Source organism: Aquarana catesbeiana, linkage group LG09 (genome assembly GCF_042186555.1).
Source record: "Aquarana catesbeiana isolate 2022-GZ linkage group LG09, ASM4218655v1, whole genome shotgun sequence".
NCBI lineage: Eukaryota > Metazoa > Chordata > Amphibia > Anura > Ranidae > Aquarana > Aquarana catesbeiana.
In genome coordinates, this window is record NC_133332.1 from 246,097,250 (window position 1) to 246,119,816 (window position 22,567).

The following is a 22,567-nucleotide window of genomic DNA, read 5'->3' on the forward strand; positions in this document are numbered from 1 at the left end:
CTCCCCCCCACAGTTAGAATCATTCCCTAGGACACACTTAACCCCTACAGCGCCACCTAGTGGTTACCCCCTTCACTGCCAGTCACACTTACACAGTAATCAATGCATTTTTAATTGCACTGATCGCTGTATAAATGTGAATCGTCCCAAAATCACGCCAAAAGTGTCCGATCTGTCCGCCATAATGTTGCAGGCACGATAAAAATCGCTGCCATTACTAGTAAAAAATTATTAAAAATGCCATAAAGCTATCCCCTAGTTTGTAGACGCCATAACTTTTGCGCTTATTGCGTTTTTTTTTTTTTTTTTTTTTTTTTACCAAAAATATGTATAAGAATATGTATCGGCCTAAACTGAGGAAAAAAAGTTTTTTCTTTATATATTTTTTGGGGATATTTATTTTTATTTTACTTTTTTTTTTCAAAATTGTCTTTTTTTTTTTTTTTTTTTTTTGTTTATAGCGCAAAAGATATAAACCGCAAGGGTGATCAAATACCACCAAAAGAAAGCTCTATTTGTGGGAAAAAAAAGAACGTCAATTTTGTTTGGGAGCCACGTAGCACGACCGCGCAATTGTCAGTTAAAATGACGCAGTGCCGAATCGCAAAAAGTGCTCTGGTCTTTGGGCAGCCAAATGGTCTGGGGCTGAAGTGGTTAATAAATAACACTACTAAGTACCATTAGAGTTTGTAGAGGAGCCACATTATAGATTTGGAAAACCACTTTACATTTTGAAATTAAAATATACCATTGCTTACTTGCAAACCAGCATACAGTCCGGAGAATGACACACTCTCTTTTCTGCATTGTTGTCTCTTGGCAGAAACTAAATGATTCAAACTTAAAAAATTGCATCGGAACTGTTTAGCTGCTAAAGGATTTGTGATTATGTCCAGCAAATCCTGTTATGTACAGAGCCCTGCCAGACTGCAAAGCTAGGTCGATAACCGCTTGCTCCAACTGCAGGCAAGATAGCTTGGTTACTGATCCACCTCAATTCTGCCAATTGGCTGGTGAACAGCATCCGCACACTGAGATCATGATTTTCCCTTTCTCATATAAGCAGGCTCCCAGTGTTTGACAACGCTGGGCTGTGTAGGGGATTACAGCGCAAATCCGTTTTAGGTTCCCTTTACTTATTTATCTATACGGGTGATTGTTAAAGTAGGGTTTCGCTTAAAACTAACTTGCTTTAAAAATGTCCCTTCCCTCTTGCTAACACACACTTACCTAGTTTCAGTCTGCTATGGTCCAGTCATGTTATCCTCTGTGTCAGCCAGCAGCGGCTGCAGGGGAGAGGAGAGAGAACTTAACAGCAGCTGGTAAAGCATGGAGGGGTGATGTCACCGATAGGCTCCCCTGTCCCAGCCATTGCCAGCGTTCCCTCCTCTCCCCTGCAGCCACTACTGGCTGACAAAGGAGCTGGATCATGTGACAGGACTGGAGTCGGCTGAGAACAGGTAAGTAAACATCTTTTTTTACACAGGTAAGTCAGCATAGGTGTTTAGAGGGGGGAGGGGACTGCTCAATACTGTAAAAAATAAAAAAAATAAGCTAACTGTGTTGGATAATGATGTCGTTTCTAATGACCTCTATCTTCTGCTCTCTGTTTATCCTACAGGGGAAGTCTATGGGCAGCTGTTGGCCTACCTTAGCCTCTCTCCAATCTTCATTCTCGTCAGTTTTGTGACGCTAATCATATTCAAGAGAGAACTTCACACGGTCAGTTCACATATCATTACTGGTCATCCTTCTTTTTTTTTTTTTGTTCCTCTTGTTGTCCCAGATCATGACGTCTTATTGTTTCTTTCTGCTTGCAGATTTCCTTTCTGGGGGGCTTGGTAACGAATGAAGGTGTAAACTGGTTAATAAAGAATATAGTGAGGGAGCCACGTCCTTGTGAAGGTGAGTTATTGTGTGACGAAGGCTCACTGCCCCAGGTTCACCTGTGTGGAAAAGGCTTGTTGAATTAGATTTGTAGAAGATGCTGATTTTTCACTTGGTAATCTCTCCCCTTAATTTGACAGGGACACACACAACAGTCACAACAGAGTATGGGTTACCCTCCAGTCATTCTCAGTTCATGTGGTTTTTCTCTGTATATTCATTCCTCTTCCTTTATTTAAGGTGAGTTGGATTGTTAAAAGTTAACTCTACCATAAATAAAAGGTAGTATATTGTCGTTAAGGGTAAATGTAGTGTGTGTAATTGATGCTAAAAAATAAAATATTTAAAAGAAAAATAGTCCTTTCTGGTGTAAAGCAGGCACCTTTAGTGCTTTAGGTTCCCTTCCCTTTACTCACTGGAGGAAGCACATAGTCCTAGACTAAATAAAGCAAAAGCAGGTATATTCCTGCGCTGCAGTTCCTTAGGTACAGCTTTCTCTCCAGCAAGGAGAACAGTTAGCAGCACGACAGTGACCTAATCAAATCTAGTAATAATAGAAATCAGAGCCATCAGTGCCTTTAGAGATCTCACACTGCAGATGTACAGCTATGAGGCAACAGAACTATAAAACCTGGGCAAAGTTACATATACATACATCTTTACATTCCCTAAAGTATAGCAGGTGTTCATATAAAAGGAAAAAAAAAAACTGACTTAAGGTGGTTGTAATCCTCATATACATAATTTCTCCAATACATGTACCAGTTTATAGTTTGTTATGTAAAAATCCAAACTGCTGTATTATTACCTCTATTCACATCTGCGCGTTCCGAATCGCTGCGATTCGCAATAACGGCAAATCGTGGGGCTCCCGTATTTTCCTGGTGCATTGCCCATCGATTCCAATAGCACCCCAAACGCGGCGTGATTTTCCCGCGACGCCTGTCACCCAAAGGAAATACAGGATCTTCTTTTGGGCGTCGGACGTCCCATGATTCTATTTGCGTGTTTTTACCGTGATTGTCGCCCCCATACGTGACATGTGAACAGAGCTTAAGCCTGTCACAGCTCTCTGAAAATCTCTGGTCTATGGGCGTGTCTGTGGACAGGAGCTCAGGAGGCGGAGTAATGACATCACTGGCCCCACATCCCTGCTGTACTCTCTCACACATTAGCGCCGGCTTAGCAGCGTGCACAGTGCTGGAAGTGTGCGTGAACATCACTCCTTGCTGGGAGGTGGGGCCAGTGATGTCACGACTCCACCGCCCACAGACCAGAGATTTCCAGAAAGCTGTGATAGGCCTAGAGATGAAAATACAGAGGTAATAATACAGCGGTTTGGATTTTTACATAACAAACTATAAAATGGTGCATGTATTGGAGAAATAATGTATATGAGGTTCACAGTGCATCTGGAAAGTATTCACAGCGCTTCACTTTTTCCACATTTTGTTATGTTACACAGCCTTATTCCAAAATGGATTAAATTCAATTTGAAAGAAGTTTGAAATCTTTGCAAATTTATTTAAAATAAAAAACGAAAAAAATCACAGCCTTTGCCATGACACTTAAAACTGAGCTCATGTGCATCCTGTTTTTACTAATCATCCTTGATGTTTCTACAACTGGATTGGAGTCCACCTGTGGGAAATTCAGTTGATTGGACATGATTTGGAAAGGCACACATCTGTCTATATAAGGTCCCACCATGTCAGAGCACAAACCAAGCCATGAAGTCTGAGGAATTGACTGTAGACCTCCGAGACAGGATTGTATCGAGGCACAGATCTGGGGAAGGGTACATAAAGATTACTGCAGTATTGAAGGTCCCAATGTGCACAGTTGCCTCCATCTGTAATTGGAAGAAGTTTGGAACCATCAGGACTCTTCCTAGAGCGGGTTGCCTGGCCAAACTGAGCGACTGGGGGAGAAGGTCTTAGTCAGGGAGGTGACCAAGAACCTGATGGTCGCTCTGACAGAGCTCCAGCGTTTCTCTGTGGAGAGAGGAGAACCTTCCAGAAGAACAACCATCTCTGCAGAACTCCACCAATCAGGCCTGTATGGTGGAGTGGCCAGACAGAAGCCACTCCTCAGTAAATGGCACATGACGGCCCACCTAATGTTTGCCAAAAGGTACCTGAAGGACTCGCAGACCATGAGAAACAAAATTCTCTGGTCAGAAACAAAGATTGAACTCTTTGGCCTGAATGACAAGCATCATGTCTGGAGTAAACCAGGCACCGCTCATCACCTGGCCTATACCATCTCTACAGTGAAGCATGGTGGTGGCAGCAACATGCTGTGGGGATGTTTTTCAGCATCAGGAACTGAAAAACTAGTCAGGATTGAAGGAAAAAAAATGCAGCAATGTACAGAGACATCCCTGATGAAAACCTGCTCCACAATGCTCTGGGACGAAGGTTCAAATTCTTACAGGACAACGCCCCCAAGCACACAGCCAACATAACAAATGAGTGGTTACGGGACAACTCTGTGAATGTCCTTGAGTGGCCCAGCCAGAGCCCAGACTTGAACCCGATTGAACATCTCTGGAGAGATCTAAAAATGGCTGTACACCGACGCTCCCCATCCAACCTGATGGAGCTTGAGAGGACCTGCAAAGAAGAATGGGAGAAACTTCCCAAAAATAGGTGTGCCAAGCTTGTAGCATCATACTAAAAGAGACTTGAGGCTGTAATTGGTGCCAAAGGTACTTCAACAGAGTACTGAGCAAAGGCTGTGTATACTTATGTACATGTGTGGGGGGGGGGAATATATATATATATATATATATATATATATATATATATATAATTTACATTTGCAAAGATTTCAAACAAACTTCTTTCACATTGTCATTATGGTGTATTGTTTGTAGAGGAAAATAATTTAATCCATTTTGGAATAAGACTGTAACATGACAAAATGTGGAAAAAGTGAAGCGATGTAAATACTTTCCAGATGCACTGTACAAGCACCTAAAAATAAACACTATTTCCCAAGGCGTCTTTCAGGACAGCACCTGAGAGATAGCGACTCCACCCACCGGAACAGGAAACACCTTCTTCCTCCAAACTTTAAAGGGAGGCGCCTCCCCACCATACCTCAGTTTTTGTGTTTCCTCCGGCCTGGAGGGAACATCTTTTGAGGGGGAGCAGGTTCTCTCAGGTGCTCCTGAGAGACGGGGCTTCCTTTCTTTTTTTCCTCCTTCAGGGACCCGCTGTCCTCCCGGCCTACCCAAGCCTCGGCAGTGGTAGCAAACGGGCTCCTCTTCCCCTCCTGGTGCTCGGTGAGAGCCGTAGACCCAGTGATCCGCGCGGTCATAGGGCGGCGGTGCGCGTGCGCCGCCGCCATGTTTTTTGGCCGGCAGGCGCGGCGGAAGTGACATGGCGGGGTCGCTGGGTCAGCAGAAGCGTCATTTCCGGTGTGGATGCAAGGGGGGAGGAGGGAGGACAGGAACTGGCGCCTACTTCCGCTTCCGGTCCGGTGCAGATGCACTATGGGAGTCCGGAAGCGGCTTATAAAGCCACAAGTGAGGAGCTGCACACCAGAGATGGAGGATTCAGCGTCTGCAGCGGTGGGGACAGGCACAGGCGCCAGTAAAGCTCAGGTAGGAGCAGCAGTTTAAGTCTGCCTTTCTTCCTTTCCTGGGTTTGGTCTACTTTCTTTTTTCTTACCCCCTAGTGGCAAGGGGCCTGTCTGGGCACTAGAGGCTGACTGGTTTCTTCTTAGTGCACCTGTGGGTGATTCTTGTGTAGCTGAGACCGGGTCTCACTAAAAGGTCCCCTGGTTTTTTTCCCTTTTTTTGTTTTTTCTCTCACAGGCTAAAAGCTCTGACCCAAAAAAGAGATGTCCTTCTTGCAGGGCCAAAATGGGAGAAAATTGGAAAAAAGCCTTATGCAGTACATGCATCACTTCTTTAGTTAAGGAGGAATCAGCTTCGGTTTGTGATGATCTGGTTGCCTCTGTAAAGAAGGAACTATACGCCACGATTCAGACTTTTCGTGACTCTTTAGTTAATCCAGCTGCTAGTCAGCCATCCACTTCTGAGGCTTCCCAGGGTTCTTTTTCTTTCCCCATGGTAGAAGCTTTACCTGAAGGCCCCTCTATCAGGGAGGAGCAGTCCCCTACTCCTTCCGTTAAAGATTCGGAGGAGGAGGGTGAGGAAGCGGAGGTGGCTCCTTCCAAATTTAAGCTTTCCCTAGAGGAGGTAGACGGACTCCTTAAGGCTATCCATGTTACACTTGGCTTAAGTGAGGAAAAGAAGGAGTTATCTCTTCATGACCGCATGTATGCAGGGTTAAATGAGCCTAAGGGGCGAACATTTCCGGTTCATTCGGTCATTTCTGACGCCATTACTAAGGAATGGCAAGATCCAGAGAAAAAGCCCTTTTTTTCCAGAGCCCACAAAAGGCGATTCCCTTTTGAGGAGGACCCTTCTGCGGTGTGGAATAAGGTGCCCAGGTTGGATGCGGCCTTTTCACAGGTCTCAAGATCCACAGACCTGTCTTTTGAAGACATGGGTGTTCTAAGGGATCCAATGGACAAACGCATGGATCTTTTGCTCAAGAGATCATGGCAATCAATCATGAGCAATTTAAAACCAGCAATGGCCACAACCTGTGTAGCCAGGAATCTGGAATACTGGGTGAACCAACTTAGATCTCATATAGTGGCAGATTCCCCCAAGCAGGAGATCTTAGATTCCTTTCCTACCCTGATTTCTGCTGTTGCTTATATTGCTGATGCTTCGGCTGAAGCTATCAAAATGTCAGCTAGGTCTGCAGCTTTAGCAAATGCTGCGAGAAGAGCTTTATGGCTAAAAACCTGGCCAGGTGATACAGCTTCAAAGAGTAAACTTTGTGGTATTCCCTTTTCAGGTGACCTTCTTTTTGGCCCTGATCTAGATAATATCCTAGACAGAACTGCCGATAGGAAGAAGTCCTTTCCGGTCAAAAAGAAAAAGCAGACCCCAAAACGTCTTTTTCGACCTCAAAAAACTCAACAGCAACAGCAGGAAAATAAGTTTCAGGGCAGGAGAAAAAATTGGTCCGCGCAAAAGGCGAAGGGCAAAGGCGGAATTCTCTTCCGTCCTCCTTCACAGGCCGAAAACTCACTATGACGCATCTCTGCGGGTCGGCGGAAGATTACGAGAGTTTCTTCCACAGTGGTCAGTGATAACTACAAATCAGTTTATTCTGACCACTCTCTCGCAGGGTTATACTCTCGAGTTTTCCAGAAGCCCCCCAGGAAGGTTTCTGGTAACAAATGCTCCTCGAGATCCATTAAGGGCCCTGGCCATGAAATCCTCTCTGGAGGAACTGATGCAACAGGGTGTAGTAATCCCGGTGCCACCAGAGGAATGGCACGAGGGTTTCTATTCTCATGTCTTCCTGGTAAAAAAACCAACAGGAAGATTTCGTTTAATTCTAAATTTAAAGCCACTAAACAGAGCCATCAAATACAGAAGGTTCAAGATGGACTCAATTTTCACCGCCAGAAATCTTCTGACTCCAGGTTGTTTCATGGCGTCAGTGGATTTAAAAGATGCATACCTGCATATTCCAATCTCATCCCAGTCCCAGAGGTTTCTCAGGTTGGCGGTAAGGTTGGAAGGCAGAATTCAGCATCTGCAATTCAGAGCCCTCCCCTTCGGGCTATCATCCGCACCCCGAATTTTTACCAAAATAATGGCAGAAGCTCTAGTTCCGCTGCGTCTTCAGGGAATCGCAGTAATTCCTTACTTAGACGATCTGCTATTTTTCGCCCCCTCAAGAGAGGAGTTGAGGAGCAATTTAAGCAGAGCATGCAGCCATCTGGAGTCTCTAGGTTGGATCCTAAATCTCCAAAAATCTTCCCTGGAACCATCTCAGGAGATTCGCTTTCTAGGGTATATAATAAATTCGGTAAGCCAAAGAATTTTTCTTCCTTTAGAGAGGAAAGGAAAAATCCAGGATACAGTGTCCTTTTTGCAGACCAACCAGCAGCTGACGGTAAGGTTGGTCATGTCAGCCCTGGGTGTTCTGACTTCGTCAATGCCAGCTGTTCAGTGGGCAAGACTGCACTTCAGACATCTGCAGGCCTTTCTTCTGAGATCTTGGGATCACAATTTGGAATCCTTAGATTCAGAGGTAAGAGTTCCAACCCAAGTGAAGAGGTCACTATGGTGGTGGAAAAGGCAGGATATCCTATCGGAGGGGTTAGTCTGGGCCTTTCCAATCGAAAAAAGGCTGACAACCGATGCCAGTTCCTGGGGTTGGGGAGCCCACCTAGAAAAGGGTTTCACTCAGGGAAACTGGTCCAGGAAAGAGGCGACCAAGTCCTCAAACTGGAGAGAGCTCAAGGCGATCGACTTGGCTCTGAAGTCATTTGCTCAGGGGCTTCGGGCCCAGCATGTTCAAATACTAACAGACAATGCCACGGCCGTGGCTTACATAAACAGGCAGGGAGGTACAAGGAGCAAATCGCTGCAAGTACTAGCCATGAGCATTCTCCGTTGGGCAGAAGGACACCTGCTGTCTTTATCAGCAGTCCATCTAAAGGGATCCCTGAACGGGGTAGCGGATTTCCTGAGCAGAAACCCCATTCGGGAAGCAGAATGGTCGCTGAACCCAGAGGTTTTCGCCATGATTGTCGAGAAGTGGGGGCTGCCAGAGGTGGACCTGTTCGCCTCAAAGGAGAATGCCTTGGTTCCGCAATTTTTTTCCCTAAGCAATCACGACGGGTCACTAGGAACAGATGCCTTGGCGTATCCATGGAGATTCCATCTCTGCTACGCTTTCCCCCCATTCCAGTTAATTCCCTTAGTTTTAAGAAAGATTCAGGGGGAAACAGTACCGGTTATCCTAATCACGCCTTTTTGGCCAAGAAGGGCTTGGTTTTCAACCGTTCTGAAAATGGCGGTCAGGCCTTGTTGGCATCTGCCCCTCAGGCACGATTTACTATTTCAGGGGCCAGTAAATCACCCAGAGGTAGCCACTTTGGCGCTCACAGCCTGGTATCTGAAGAGCAGCTCTTAAGGAGCAAGGGTTTTTCCAACCGGTTAATCTCTACGCTATTATCCAGTAGGAAAAGGGTGACTAGAAATATCTATTCCAAGGTCTGGAAGGTTTACAATACATGGTGTAATTCATCTGACCATGACCCAGGGAGTCTTGTTTCCATTCTGGAATTTTTACAGGTTGGTGCTGACAAGGGACTAGCAGTTAGTACCTTGAAGGTGCAGGTAGCTGCGATAGCAGTGTTCCTAGAAAAATCGGTGGCCTCAGATCCGTTGGTAACCAGATTTTTCAGATCCCTTACGAGATCCAGACCAGCACCACTTAAGTTGTTTCCAAAATGGGATCTGTCGATAGTCCTCCAGGCTCTAACAAGGAGTCCTTTTGAACCTTTGGAAGAAGCGCCACTTAGATATCTCACTTTTAAGTCTGTGTTTCTGATTGCCATGGTCTCTGCACGAAGGATCAGTGAGCTTAATGCTTTATCAGTTAAGGAACCCTATTTGTCTATCTTCCCAGATAGGTTATACTTAGAACAGATCAGAAATTCTTACCAAAGGTAGCTTCAGTACAAAATCGTGTTCAGGACATTGTACTTCCGACCTTCTGCCCCAACCCAGTAGGGGAGAAGGAGACTTGTTTTCACATGTTGGATGTTAGAAGAGTTTTGTTATGTTACTTGGAAAGGACAAAGCTCTTTAGACGTTCAGATTCTCTCTTTGTGCTATTTTCGGGCAACAGGAAGGGTTGCCAGGCTTCTAAAATCTCTTTAGCAAGGTGGCTGAAGTTAGCCATTTCAGAGGCTTATTCGCATGCAGGTGTGTCTCCTCCAGCAGGAATTTCTGCACACTCAACAAGAGCATTAGCGGCCACTTGGGCAGAGAGAGCTGGTGCCACCCCTGAACAAATCTGCAAGGCGGCAACATGGTCGAGTTTTCACACATTCGTGAAACATTACAGGCTGGACCTCACATCTGCTAATGATCAGGCGTTTGGCAGAAAGGTCCTGCAAGCTGTTGTCCCGCCCTAAGGGGGTAAGTCTCTGTTATCCTCTCAGGTGCTGTCCTGAAAGACGCCTTGGGAAAAACCAAGTTAGACTTACCGGTAACTTGTTTTCCAGAAGTCTTTCAGGACAGCAACATCCCGCCCTATTGTATTGTATATACTATGCTGTGACTAACGTATGTGTTTATGTGTTCCAGCCGGGGCCGGAGGTCTTCTCTACTACAACTGAGGTATGGTGGGGAGGCGCCTCCCTTTAAAGTTTGGAGGAAGAAGGCGTTTCCTGTTCCGGTGGGTGGAGTCGCTATCTCTCAGGTGCTGTCCTGAAAGACTTCTGGAAAACAAGTTACCGGTAAGTCTAACTTGGTTTTTCACTCCGGCTGGGGCAGCAAGAGACGCACACCCTTTACTCCTCTGCATGTCAGTCAGTCAAAGGAGAGGGGGCGTGGCGACACATATTTTTTTTCATGTGTCCGATATTTTTTTTATTTTTATTTTTTTATCCCAGTAGCAAAGCGGGGAGGATTACAGATGACAGGCTGATCATATCCCATAAGACTGTGCACAAATGAGTTGTGCTGCTTTGCTGATTTAGCTAAAAGGTTCAGTTTACCTTTTTGTTATCTGGGTTTACAGACACTCTGAAGCTGAACTAGGTATGATCTTAATTGCATACTTAAATTGGTCTAGCTTGGACCAATGTAAGTATGCATATTTCATATGTGAGGGTCCGCTGTGGAAGCTGGCAGTCATCGCTATTACAGTGATTGCTGCAATTTTCCAGGGCCTGTGCAGAGTGGCTGCTCCACTGCACCCTGATCACAGGGGTTCGTTCGTTTGACATTGCCGCCATTGACAGAACCCCTTCTCACATACTCTGATTGGAGAGGAGGAGCTGTGACATCACCCTCACCACTCGTCCAATCAGAGAATGCCTGGTATACATTAAAAAAAATCAGCAATCACTTTATTAGTTCTGATTGAATCCATCTATGGCCAGCTCTAGTATACATTTTTAAGATCAGCTTTGAATTGGCTTGGTATTTCTGAACTTCATCTCATGTTGCTGTCTTATCAGAATGCACCAGACCAACAACGCTCGGTTCTTGGACCTGCTCTGGCGCCATGTACTGTCCTTGTGTCTCCTGACAGTGGCGTGTCTTGTGTCGTATAGTAGGTAAGCACAATAGCGCACACAGGCTCTCATGTGTACTATCAAGCACATTGTGCTGCATTCTGTCTAACAACTGTGCTTCCCTGGCAGAGTGTATCTCATGTATCACAGCTGGAGTCAAGTTGCATATGGAGCTGTGGCTGGAAGCATCTTGGCTATAGCCTGGTTTGTTTTCACGCAGGAGATCCTAACACCGCTGTTCCCAAGAATCGCAGCCTGGTAAGCTATGTTTAATAGTAGAGACTCAAAAATCTGTCCATACCTGGATTCTGTATTGAAACATTCCTAAATGGTGTGGGTTTAATAAACACATGCAGTCTGCTTTAGACGTTATTCTGAATCTTCTTTTTTTTTTTTTTTTTTTCCCTCCACTGAAGACTGCCAATATTGTTAGGGAGGTTATTAGTATTGCCCTTCTGTACATTTAAAGTGGTTGTAAACCTCAGTCATGAAATCTGAGCAAAGCACATACTGTATATCTGTAGTGTTTACTTGTCTATCTCCAAAGCTCCAAGTATCCTTTCTTTCTGGTGCTTCCTTTCTCTGTTTTATCAGCATGAGTCACTTCTAAGAAGTTTTCCCAACACATGAGATACATTGGTGTGTGTTGGGGGGGGGGCTCAGCACACAGCTTGTCTATTCAGAACACAGTTCTTCTGCTGTGTGAAGGGGTGGTGGTGGTGGTGTTCCTTTCCTCCAATCAGCTCTCACACACTAACTGCGGTCTCTCCACCTCCTCTGTGTTCCTGACAGATTTTAACATGATTTTGCCCTTTTGAAGAGGTGTTGAGAAGAAAAGCTTGCAGATAAAACAAACCCTCCTTTGTAAAAGTTTTACTTGTTTATCTCTGTATCATCTGAGGCTGTTTCATTTCATCCTCTTTAAGAAATTGAGAAAAAAGTGATAACTAACTTTCATATATATTAAACATTACTAATTCAGCAATAAATGTGCCATTATTAATGTGCAACTTTAAATGTTGATACCCTTAAAACAACCACCATCAAATGGTTCCCTATGTGCTTGTTCAGTGATACAATACCAAACACAGCATGTGTCCTAATAAATCACCAAGCAGATAAAAAAACACAACAAAAAAAACAACAAATAATTTGGAAAGAGTCCAAAATTTAAAAGAGGGATAGGTTTAAATGTATTATAGTCCCAGTGAATATCTTCAGTGCAGTTCAACTGTCGATTTGTGAAGTCAGCCATTCATCCGTGACTCAGCACATCTGTGTTCCACCAATTTGTGACGGTACCACCACCTTATAAGTTGGCCACTCACCAGAAGTAAACTGTATGTACTTGGGGTGTTGGGGAGAGACAGACTGGAGGAATAGAGAGATCGTGTTTCAGCTTAACTGAAACACAAAGATCTCTCCTTTCCTCCTTGACAGTTCAGCAGTTTGCCTTGTTTACATAGGCACACCGCTGATCTATCTCTTCACAGAATGATCGGCGGGTCACAGTGGCCATCGTTCCAGCGGCGCGTACAGGTACACGTTTTTGCGCAGCCGGGCCGCCATGCTGCAGTATATGTACGGTGGACGGTCCGGAGGCGGTTAAAGTGGTTGTGCTTTACCTTTGCAGACCAAAGTAAAAGGTTCTCATTAATGCTGGTCCCACCAGCACACCATTTTTGTCACATGGGAGGGAGGAGGGCGAGTCACATGTTCTCCCATACTTGAAAGTACCAGTGAACTTTTGTCCAAGTGGGGAGCACAGAAGGTTAGCATGTACTGCTGGCAGGGCCCTGGTTAAAGTGAACCTGTTGCTTTGCTCTGCATAGGCAAATCACAGATTCACCTTAAATCGGTTACATGCAAAAATATATTTATATATGTATTTTTTTTTCCGCAGGCCGATCTCAGAATTCTTCCTTATCCGTGACACCAGTTTGATCCCCAACATCTTGTGGTTTGAGTACACAGTCACTCGATCAGAAGCCAGGTAAATAGGTTCCTTTTTTTTTTTTTTTTTCTTTTTTTTTTTTTTTTTTTAATAGTCCCTTGTACACAGTAATAACATTTGCAAAATAGATCACTACATGTAATCATGCAGATGAGGAGTGGATTTTCATAAGTGGTGTTCTCTTTCTAAGGTCACTGGATCTCTTGTCCGCTTCACCTTTTTCTTTTTGGTCTTGTTTGATGACCATACTCAAATTCTTTAATATATTTTTTTTTTTGCCAAATTTTACATTATAGGATGCTGCAAAGTCTTTAATTTGAGCTTCATAAAGATTTTTTTTTTAACTAATCTTATGGGATAAGCATGCTTACAGAAAAAGAGTGTACAACCACATGTAAAGTTTTCATTTTGGTACTGACACCGTAACAAGAAAAAGTGAAATACCCTAAAGATGCACACATTTTAATTAACAGCGCACATGAACATTAGTCTCTTGATTGTTGGTTTGATTTTCATTAGATCACATCCAATTATTTTATTTTTAAACTTTCAATAGAGGGGAAGATTTGGGACTTCTGTCAGGTTAGATAGTAGGCGAGGTTGAAAAAAGACACAAGTCCATCAAGTCCAGCTTTTGTGTGTGATTTTATGTCAGTATTACATTGTATATCCCTGTATGTTGTGATCGTTCATGTGCTTATCTAATAGGTTTTTTTTAAATTATTGATGGTCCCCACTGAAACAACTGCCTGTGGAAGAGAATTACACATTCTTACCACACTTACAGTAAAGAACCCTCTACACAGTTTAAGGTTAAACCGTTTTTCTTCTAATTTTAGTGAATGGGCGCAGGTCTTATTGAATTCCCTTTAACGGAAAAGTTTTATCCTTATTGTGGGGTCACCAGTACGGTATTTGTACATTGAAATCATATCCCCTCTCAAGTGTCTCTTCTCCAGAGAGAATAAGTTCAGTGCTCGCAACCTTTCCTCATAACTAATATCCTCCAGAACCTTTTATTAGTTTTGTTGCCCTTCTCTGGATTCTTTCCAGTTCCAGTACATTCTTCCTGAGGACTAGTGCCCAGAACTGGATGGCATACTCCAGGTGCGGCCGGACCAGAATCTTATAGAGCGGGAGAATTATCATTTTATCTCTGGAGTTAATCCCCTTTTTATTGCATGCCGATATTTTGTTGGCTTTGCTTGCAGTAGCTTGGCATTGCATGTCATTACTGAGCCTATCATCTACTAGGACCCACAAGTCCTTTTTCCATCCTAGATTCCCCCCAGAAGTTCTCCCCCCCAGTGAGTAGATTGCATTTATATTTTTGCCACCCAAATGCATTATTTTAAATTTTTCTACATTAAACCACATTTGCCATGTAATTGCCCACCCCATTAATTTGTTAAGATCTTCTTGCAAGGTTTCCACATCCTGCGGAGAAGTTATTGCCCTGTTTAGTATCGTCCGCAAATACAGAGATTGAGCTGTTGCCCCATCCTCCAGGTCATTCATTATTAAATAGGATTGGTCCCAGGACAGAACCCTGGGGGACCCCACTTTCCACTCCGGACCATTCTGAGTACTTCACATTTATCACCACCCTCTGAATTCGCCCCTGTAGCCAGTTTTCAATCCATGTACTCACCCTATGGTCCATGCCAACGGACCTTACTTTATACAGTAAATGTTTATGGGGAACTGTGTCAAATGCTTTTGCAAAATCCAGATACACCACGTCTACGGGCCTTCCTTTATCTAGATGGCAACTCACCTCCTCATAGAAGGTTAATAGATTGGTTTGGCAAGAACGATTCTTCATGAATCCATGCTGATTACTGCTAATGATACCGTTGTCATTACTAAAATCTTGTATATAGTCCCTTATCATCCCCTCCAAGAGCTTGCATACTACAGTGGAACCTCGGATTACGAGCATAATCCGTTCCAGGAGTATGCTCGTAATCCAATGTACTTGCATATCAAAGTGAGTTTTCCCATTAAAGTCAATGGAAATTAAAATAATTAGTTACACTTTGACTTCAATGGGATGCAATACCGCATGCGGCCAGAGGTGGGGTGCGCCAGAGAGCCTCGGAAACGGCTGAAAAGTCCCGAAGGATACTTTGGCTGACCTCAGCAAACCTCGGAAAGACTCCGTTCACGAGCCTTTCCGAGGTCAGTCGAACTGTCCTTGGGCCTTTCCATGCATTTCTGAACGGCGCAGATCGGCAACTTTCGGCTTCGGCGCCCCCCACCTCAGGCCAAAAGCGGTACTGCACACCGCTTTTGGCCTAAATTCTGCTCGTTTGGGAGACTACACTCGCAGACTGAGTTAGGATTTTTAGAAATACAGTGCTGGTTTTATTGCCATTTTTGTCCCTGTTGTAAAGATTTACAGTGCCTTGAAAAAGTATTCACACCCCTTTTTTCCACATTTTGTCATGGTACAACCAAAAACGTTATTGGGATTTTATGTAATAGACCAACACAAAGTGGCACATAATTGTGAAGTGGAAGGAAAATGATAAATGGTTTTCAACGTATCTAAAAAGTGTGGCGTTCATTTGTATTCAAATGAGTCAGTACTTAGTAGAACAACCTTTTGCTGCAATTAGAGCTGCAAGTCTTTTTTTGGGTATGTCTATCAGTTTTGCGCTCAAGCTCTGTCAGATTGGATGGAGAGCATCTGTGAACAGCAATTTTCAAGTCTTGCCACAGATTCTCAATTGGATTTAGGTCTGGACTTTGACTGGGCCATGAATATGCTTTGAGCTAAACCATTCCATTGTAGCTCTGGCTGCATGTTTAGGGTCGTTGTCCTGCTGGAAGGTGAACCTCTGCCCCAGTGTCAAGTCTTTTGCAGACTAACAGGTTTTCTTCTAAGATTGCTCGGTATTTGGCTCCATCAACTCTGACCAGCCTCCCTGTCCCTGCTGAAGAAAAGAATCCCTACAACAAGATGCTGCCCCACCATGTTTCACAGTGGGGATGGTGTTTTCCGCCACACATAGCGTTTTGCTTTTGGACCATAAAGTTCATTTTTGGTCTCATCTGACCAGAGCACCTTCTTCCACATATTTGCTGTGTCCCCCACATGCCTTTCGCAAACGGAACGCCTTATGACTTTCTTTCAGCAATGTGGAGTGCACGACCGTTAGTTGTCCTGTGGACAGATTTTCCCACCTGAGCTGTGGATCTCTGCAGCTCCTCCAGAGTTACCATGGGCCTCTTGGCTGATTCTCTGATTAATGCTCTCCTTGTCCAGCCTGTCAGTTTAGGTGGGCGGCCATGTTTTGGTAGGTTTGCAGTTGTGCCATACTCTTTCCATTTTTGGATGATGGATTGAACAGTGCTCCGTGAGATGTTCAAAGCTTGGGATATTTGTTTATAACCTAACCCCCCTTTAAACTTCATCACAACTTTTATCCCTGAGCTGTCTGGTGTGTTCCTTGGCCTTCATGATGCTGTTTGTTCACGAAGGTTCTCTAACAAATCTCTGAGGGCTTCACAGAACAGCTGTAGACATACTGAGATTAAATTACACACAGGTGGACTCTATTTACTAATTAGGTGACTTCTGAAGGCAATTGGTTCCACTAGATTTTAGTTAGGGGTATTAAAAGTAAAGGGAGCTGAATACAAATGCACGCCACACTTTTTAAATATTTATTTGTAAAAAATGTTGAAAATCATTTTCCTTTCACTTCACAATTATGTGCCACTTAGTGTTGGTCTATCACATATAATTCCAATAAAATACATTTACGTTTTTTTTGTTTGTAACATGTTATTGTATCCAAAATAGCTCCTATCCAATCTTGTATTATATATTTTTCATTAAAGACCATGTAGAAAACCAGGAATATTATAAAGATCCATTTGGCCTACACCTGGCCACACATGTTATAATCAGTGCTGTATTCTTCAACATTGAGTATTTTTTTAAGTAATCCCTTACACTGTATCGTTATTTTTAAGGAAGAATGTAAAAGAATGACATGTATGCATGTCTTAGTTGCCTGTAGAAACAAGTCAGGCTTCAGCTGTCATTTTGCAGTACAGATTGAGCCCTGGTTCCCACCAGTGCGGCTTTGAAATCACACTACTTTGGCGCAATTTTAAAGCCGCCGATCAGTGCAATTTTGATGTGCCATTTCAATTCGGCTTGCAACTTCATCTAACAAAAGTCAATACAGGACTTAATGAAATTGCAAAAAAAGTAGTGCAGGAAACTTTTTCAAAGTCGCTGCAACTTGAACAGTTCCATTGCCGGCAATGGGGTGCGACTTGTCATGTGATTTTTGAATGGTCAAATCGCACTGGTGTGAACCAGGGCTGAAAGATGATCATTAATAAACAATATATCCAAAAGTATGTGGATACTTCTCCAAGTTATTCATGTTTTTCAATGACGAGTACTGGTAATGCTACAGCATACAAAGACATTTTTGGACTATTGTGGGCTACAAACCTTGTAACAACAGTATAGGGAAGGTCTTTTATCTTCCAGCTGTGCACACAGCCAGGCCCATAAAGACATGGTTTGACCAGTTGGGTGCGGAGGAATTTGCAAGGTCTGACCCCTAACCTCCTCCCCCTAACCTTAGTGAATGCCTTGGGTATGAATTTGAACACTGACTAAGCCACATCTTCTTGTACCTCATCTAACAAATGCTTTTTGGCTGAGTGGGCACACATTTCCTCATACTCCCAAAATCTAAGGAGTTGAGATTGTTAAAGCCATGGAGAGGGGTGGCGGGAGACTCCATATACAGTAAATGTCCATGGTTTTTCAATGGTATGTCTAACAAGTCCATATAAGTTTGATGGTCAGGTATCTACAAGCATTTGGCCATATAGGTTTTTTGGTAGGATCAACACAGTTACTCATTTATTTGTTTTCATTTCTATCACTACTCCTTCAGAAACAGACAACGTAAACTCGGTACAAAGCTTCAGTGAGACAACAACGAGAAAACTGACAGGGTGGGGTATGACTGTAGCGTCCACAATATCATGGCGGTCGGAAGGAACTGAAGCCAGTACAGCCCATGGCACACCGAGGAACATTTAAACTGACGGACCAAAAGATAAAGAAAGAGGCCTTCACTGGGTTTACAATGCCTGTCTTGCCAGTGGCCCTCCTCTGCATGTCAGGACTGGGGCCAACGCACTCAAATGCACGCTGTTCAATGATCAGTCAATTGATGGAAGACAGACTGATGGAATATTATAAAAGCTATAAGCTTTTTGTTATTTCTTTTTTTTTTTTTCTCTTTTATTAATTCCCCCTTCTTTCCATTTTCTTGAATGGAAAAGAAAATACTGAAAGAACTGAACCATTTTTATTGCATGAATACCCACCTTTTTTATTTTTATTTATTTTTAAAAAATATAAATTAAACCTAATAAGTATGGGGTGGATAATGCTGTGAATTCTGGCAACTTTTAAAAATTTTTTTTTTTTTTTTTTTTTGGATAATGCTGCGCTTTTTTTTTTTTTTTTTTTGGACTTGCCATCACCCTGTTGAAATGGATGGTGAAGCACTCAAGAACCTGTGCTTTAACAACTGGCATGCTTGGCAGGATCTCACACTTTACTGCAGCTATGCTCGCCACGGTGCCTACAGAAAGATGACAGCTGGAGGGCTTGAAGCAATTCCTGTTGCACTTTGAACAAGATTTCAATTAAGGACTACAAATAACCCTTTTAACACTAGTGATCTTTGTTTTTTTATTATTGTTTGTGTGAAAAAAATAAGAGAAAAGTATAAGTGTTTGTTGGAGCGGTTACTCATTAAGGATGATATCTGTAGTTTCTGGTGAACTGACAAAGCTCTAGAGCAGTGGTCCCCATCCAGTGGCTTGTAAGTCACATGGGGCTCTTGGCTGCCTTTTGATGTTGCTGGCAGCAGCGTCTCATCGGATGCTAAGTTCCCGCACATCTAAATATCCACTGCATTATACATTTCCCGTAAGCATGAAACCAAGAGGAGTTTGCCTGATTTACATAATTCATTAAACCGTTCAATTTGATTCTAAATATAGGTTTTTGTGGAGTGCTCTGTTTTAGTTCACCATGACATTCTGACAGAGGTTGGAGACTTCTGCTCTTTAGCCTCCTGCATGGTTCACATTTGCCTAGACTCGGTAAAGCCAAATGAATGATGTGTTTGTCTGCTTACCTGCCTGTCATGACCAAAAGTCTAGTCAGGTAGAACAGCTGCTCCATAAGCCCCAGTTCACACATGTGCGGGAAACGCAGCAAGTCCTGAGCATTTCCTGCACCACACTGAAATCAAACTCTGTTCATGCGATCTGCCACTGGTGTCAATGTTAAAATAATGACTATTAGGTTGCAAAATGCAGTGTGATTGCAAGAATCGGGATGCATGGGTATTAACACTCATGTGATCTGATTCCGGAGCGGAAGAAGAAAAATAAAAAAAATGATGTCCGCACCCTTTTTGTGCGGTGCAAATTGAGTCTATACAAAATGAATGGGCTCTAATTGGACTGTAAATAACTGCATGTGATTTGAATAGAAATGCAGTGCGATTCCTCTCTGAATCTTATGCGGTTTCCCGCACCGTTCCTGTGTGAGCCCAGGCTACTAGTCAGTATGTGCAGATGTGTCACTGCTGGTAAATCACATACCAGCATCCTGAGATATATAGAAGCTGCTTAGACAAAGGAAAAAAACATCAACCAAATACATTTTAAAAGGAATCTGTCAATAAGCAAACTGGCAATAATAGAAATAAGGAGGCTTTTAAAATGCTGTTTCCCTGGCTGTCAAGTTTTCCTGATGGCTTTAAATCCTTAAGTCAGTTATTTGAAACAAAGTATGAAGGAGTCCTGATTGCACTTGCTGTATTCTTGTTCCAGGTTTGTGACTGAAAGTATTAAAGGAAAGTATTGCGAAAACTGAGGCTCTGATCGCCCTCCAGTGCAATCTCCTGCAGAGTCTATCACTCGCCTTCCCAGGGCCCAAGAAAAGGCTGAGCAAATGTTCAATGTGACCATTTCTGGCTCAGATTCAGTATCCCAACAGTCTATATCTGAGAAGACTGATGGGGCATTGCAGTCTCCTGCCATCACCTGAGAATAACAAGGGGTCATTTCAGACCTTATTGATGCGCAGTGCGTACTAGCCTGCATTTGGAGGATCAGCCTGCTGTCTATAGCCTACATTTGATTATGTGATTAGGGTTTCCACAGGAAGCTAGGACATACTCCCGCCTCAATGTAGGAAGGCTAGGTAGAGGATGGCTGACTTCCACCCTTATACTTTGTCTACTTCTGTTGTAGGTGCCCCTGTATTACTGAGCAGAAAAATACAACTTCCTCAGTCTCCTTGGGTACCCACCTAGCTCCATCTCATGTATTAACTCTCATCAGAAAGGGGTTTAACCCCTTCTCTTGCATCTATGTAGGACTTTAGGGGAACCCCCCTTCACGGTGGCATTCTGCTCTCCTATTTTTTTCCCAGGCCCCCTTTCTGTTGTCATGGTTTTGGGTTCTGAGCAGGCCAGAGGACCTGTTGCTTTGGACCAAGTAGTCACTGGCATGATACTAAGCCTCTTCAGGCAACTGGAAGGAGGAGCCAGATGTGCAATCAGGGGGCCTCCACTCTGTAAGATACCATTGCACAGAGCAGACAAGTATGTTTTTATTATAAAAAAGAAAAAAGTACCTATAGAATGGCTTTAATTAAAACCCATAGTGGTCCTATCTGCTATCAAAGAGGGGTGTGTCCCTCATCTGTTAACAACGCAGGTTATTTATTAGCACAGCAGTAAAGGCCTGTATCAATGGACATTTTGTGGGAATGCAAAAGTATCTTGAAGCAGGTTGATGCAACTTGGGAGGTAAACTGCAGGTCAGATGTACCCATCACTGAACTCTTAACGATCCCCGAATGGTCTTGAAATTATCTCAGCAGGAGCAGGATGCAACCAACTGAAAGTAAGCTGTATTTGCCCACTGACATGAGCGCAAAGCCTGACAACATAGGCCCTAGGGCTCCTTTTACATTGAGCGGATTTTGCTCAGATCAGCAGGGGATCCATGAGCAGATCACCTGCTCAGTGGGAACTAAACGGGTTGGATGTTGTGTGTGTTTTGACATCCATGCCCGGTGGTCATGTGACAGCTTTATGGGCAGCCTGATGTAAACTGAACAAACATGCAGCGCTCAATGGGTGCCAGCAATAAAGATTGTTGTAGAAAGTGTGATGTGTCTTTGCTGTCAGTTTACATTAGGCTACCTCGGATCCTTCACGCTTAGGTCTGGAAAAAACAAAAAAGGATGCAGTCTTTTTCCGTGTTTTTTTTTTTTTTTTTTTTTTTTTTCATTTTAGCTGGACCAGGACAGATTTGAAGGTAGGTGGGTATAAACAGACACAAGTTCCTTTAAACCCACCTGTCCATAGGGCTGCATATAGCTTCCGATAGGTCTGCCTGAAAAAAATGGGCAGGTGGACCTAATTGGAATGCCCATGTGCAAGGGGCCTAAGTTAACTTGATGAACGCCATTGTGCCCTGATGGCTGCAGGCAATAAGTATTAAAAAATATAAATTAAATAAATCTTTTCCTTTTTAAACAGTGCAAGGCAAGTCAGTTGTGAATAATATACCACTTATAGTAGGTGCTGCTTTTTAGCCCAGGACCTCTTTTTCATCCATTGTACAATGGGGTTGATTTACTAAAGGCAAATCCACTCTGCACTGCAGGTGCACTTGGAAGTGCAGTTGCTGTAGATCTGAGGGGAAGCTCTGCTGATTTTATCATCTAATCCTGTGCAAGCAAAAATGCTGTTTTTTATTTTACTTGCATGTCCCCCTCAGATCTACAGTGCCTTGTAGTGCAAAGTGGATTTGCCTTTAGTAAATAACCCTCAATGTATCTATGGGGCAGGTCTTCCCATTTCTAGGCTCTGCCTCCTAGAATAATGTACACAAGAGCGGAACTGGACAGGATATGCTTAGAAACCACTTGAAAAGCTTCTGTGAGGATGCTTAGATACTGTTGCATGAGAAAAATGCTCCGTTGCTTCTAATCATAAATTATTTTTACTGTACATTGCTTTATCTTTGAGAGACTCACGAATGTTAGCAGTTCTTAAACAGTCCTTGGCTCTGAGAAAAAGACTTAACAATATTTGCTTGCCTTTTGTCTTTTTAATATTTTATTACTTATTTTTTTTCTTTGGTGACCTTAGTCAAGATTTAAAAAAAAAAAAAAACACTGCTTAATCTGGTCTGTACATGGTAGTTATCTGGATCCGAATATCCTAAGCAAAAGCCTTGAAGGCTACACCTACACCCTGCTGGACCGAAGATTGCGGGGTTAGAATATGACCTTTTGGGCACTGGTCTCTACATTGTGTTGCTTTTCAGACCTTTGTATACTGTGTTGGCGCATGGCCCAATCTGAGGACACACACGAGAACCACCCCGCTTTAACGTATAATCTCAACCCATACTCCTCTACTGCTTCTAGGGGCTTTTTGGGATGAGATCTTCCCTGTGTACACTTCCGATTTTTGTTGGTTTGTGCACAATTAATTAAGCAATTTACTT

The 22,567-nt window shown here is 43.3% G+C and overlaps 1 protein-coding gene across 1 annotated transcript in view; it reads left to right on the forward strand.

Annotated features, from left to right (window-relative positions):
• DOLPP1 (dolichyldiphosphatase 1) overlaps positions 1-22,145 on the forward strand; it is a 29,272-nt gene extending 7,127 nt beyond the window's left edge. Inside the window, exons 2-8 of the mRNA XM_073600131.1 lie at positions 1,622-1,722; positions 1,821-1,905; positions 2,028-2,127; positions 10,966-11,064; positions 11,152-11,280; positions 12,926-13,015; positions 17,908-22,145. Coding sequence (XP_073456232.1) covers positions 1,622-1,722; positions 1,821-1,905; positions 2,028-2,127; positions 10,966-11,064; positions 11,152-11,280; positions 12,926-13,015; positions 17,908-17,944 — 641 coding nt within the window. The 3' untranslated portion in view covers positions 17,945-22,145. The remainder of the gene's footprint in view (positions 1-1,621; positions 1,723-1,820; positions 1,906-2,027; positions 2,128-10,965; positions 11,065-11,151; positions 11,281-12,925; positions 13,016-17,907) is intronic.
• The last annotated feature ends 422 nt before the right edge of the window (positions 22,146-22,567 follow it).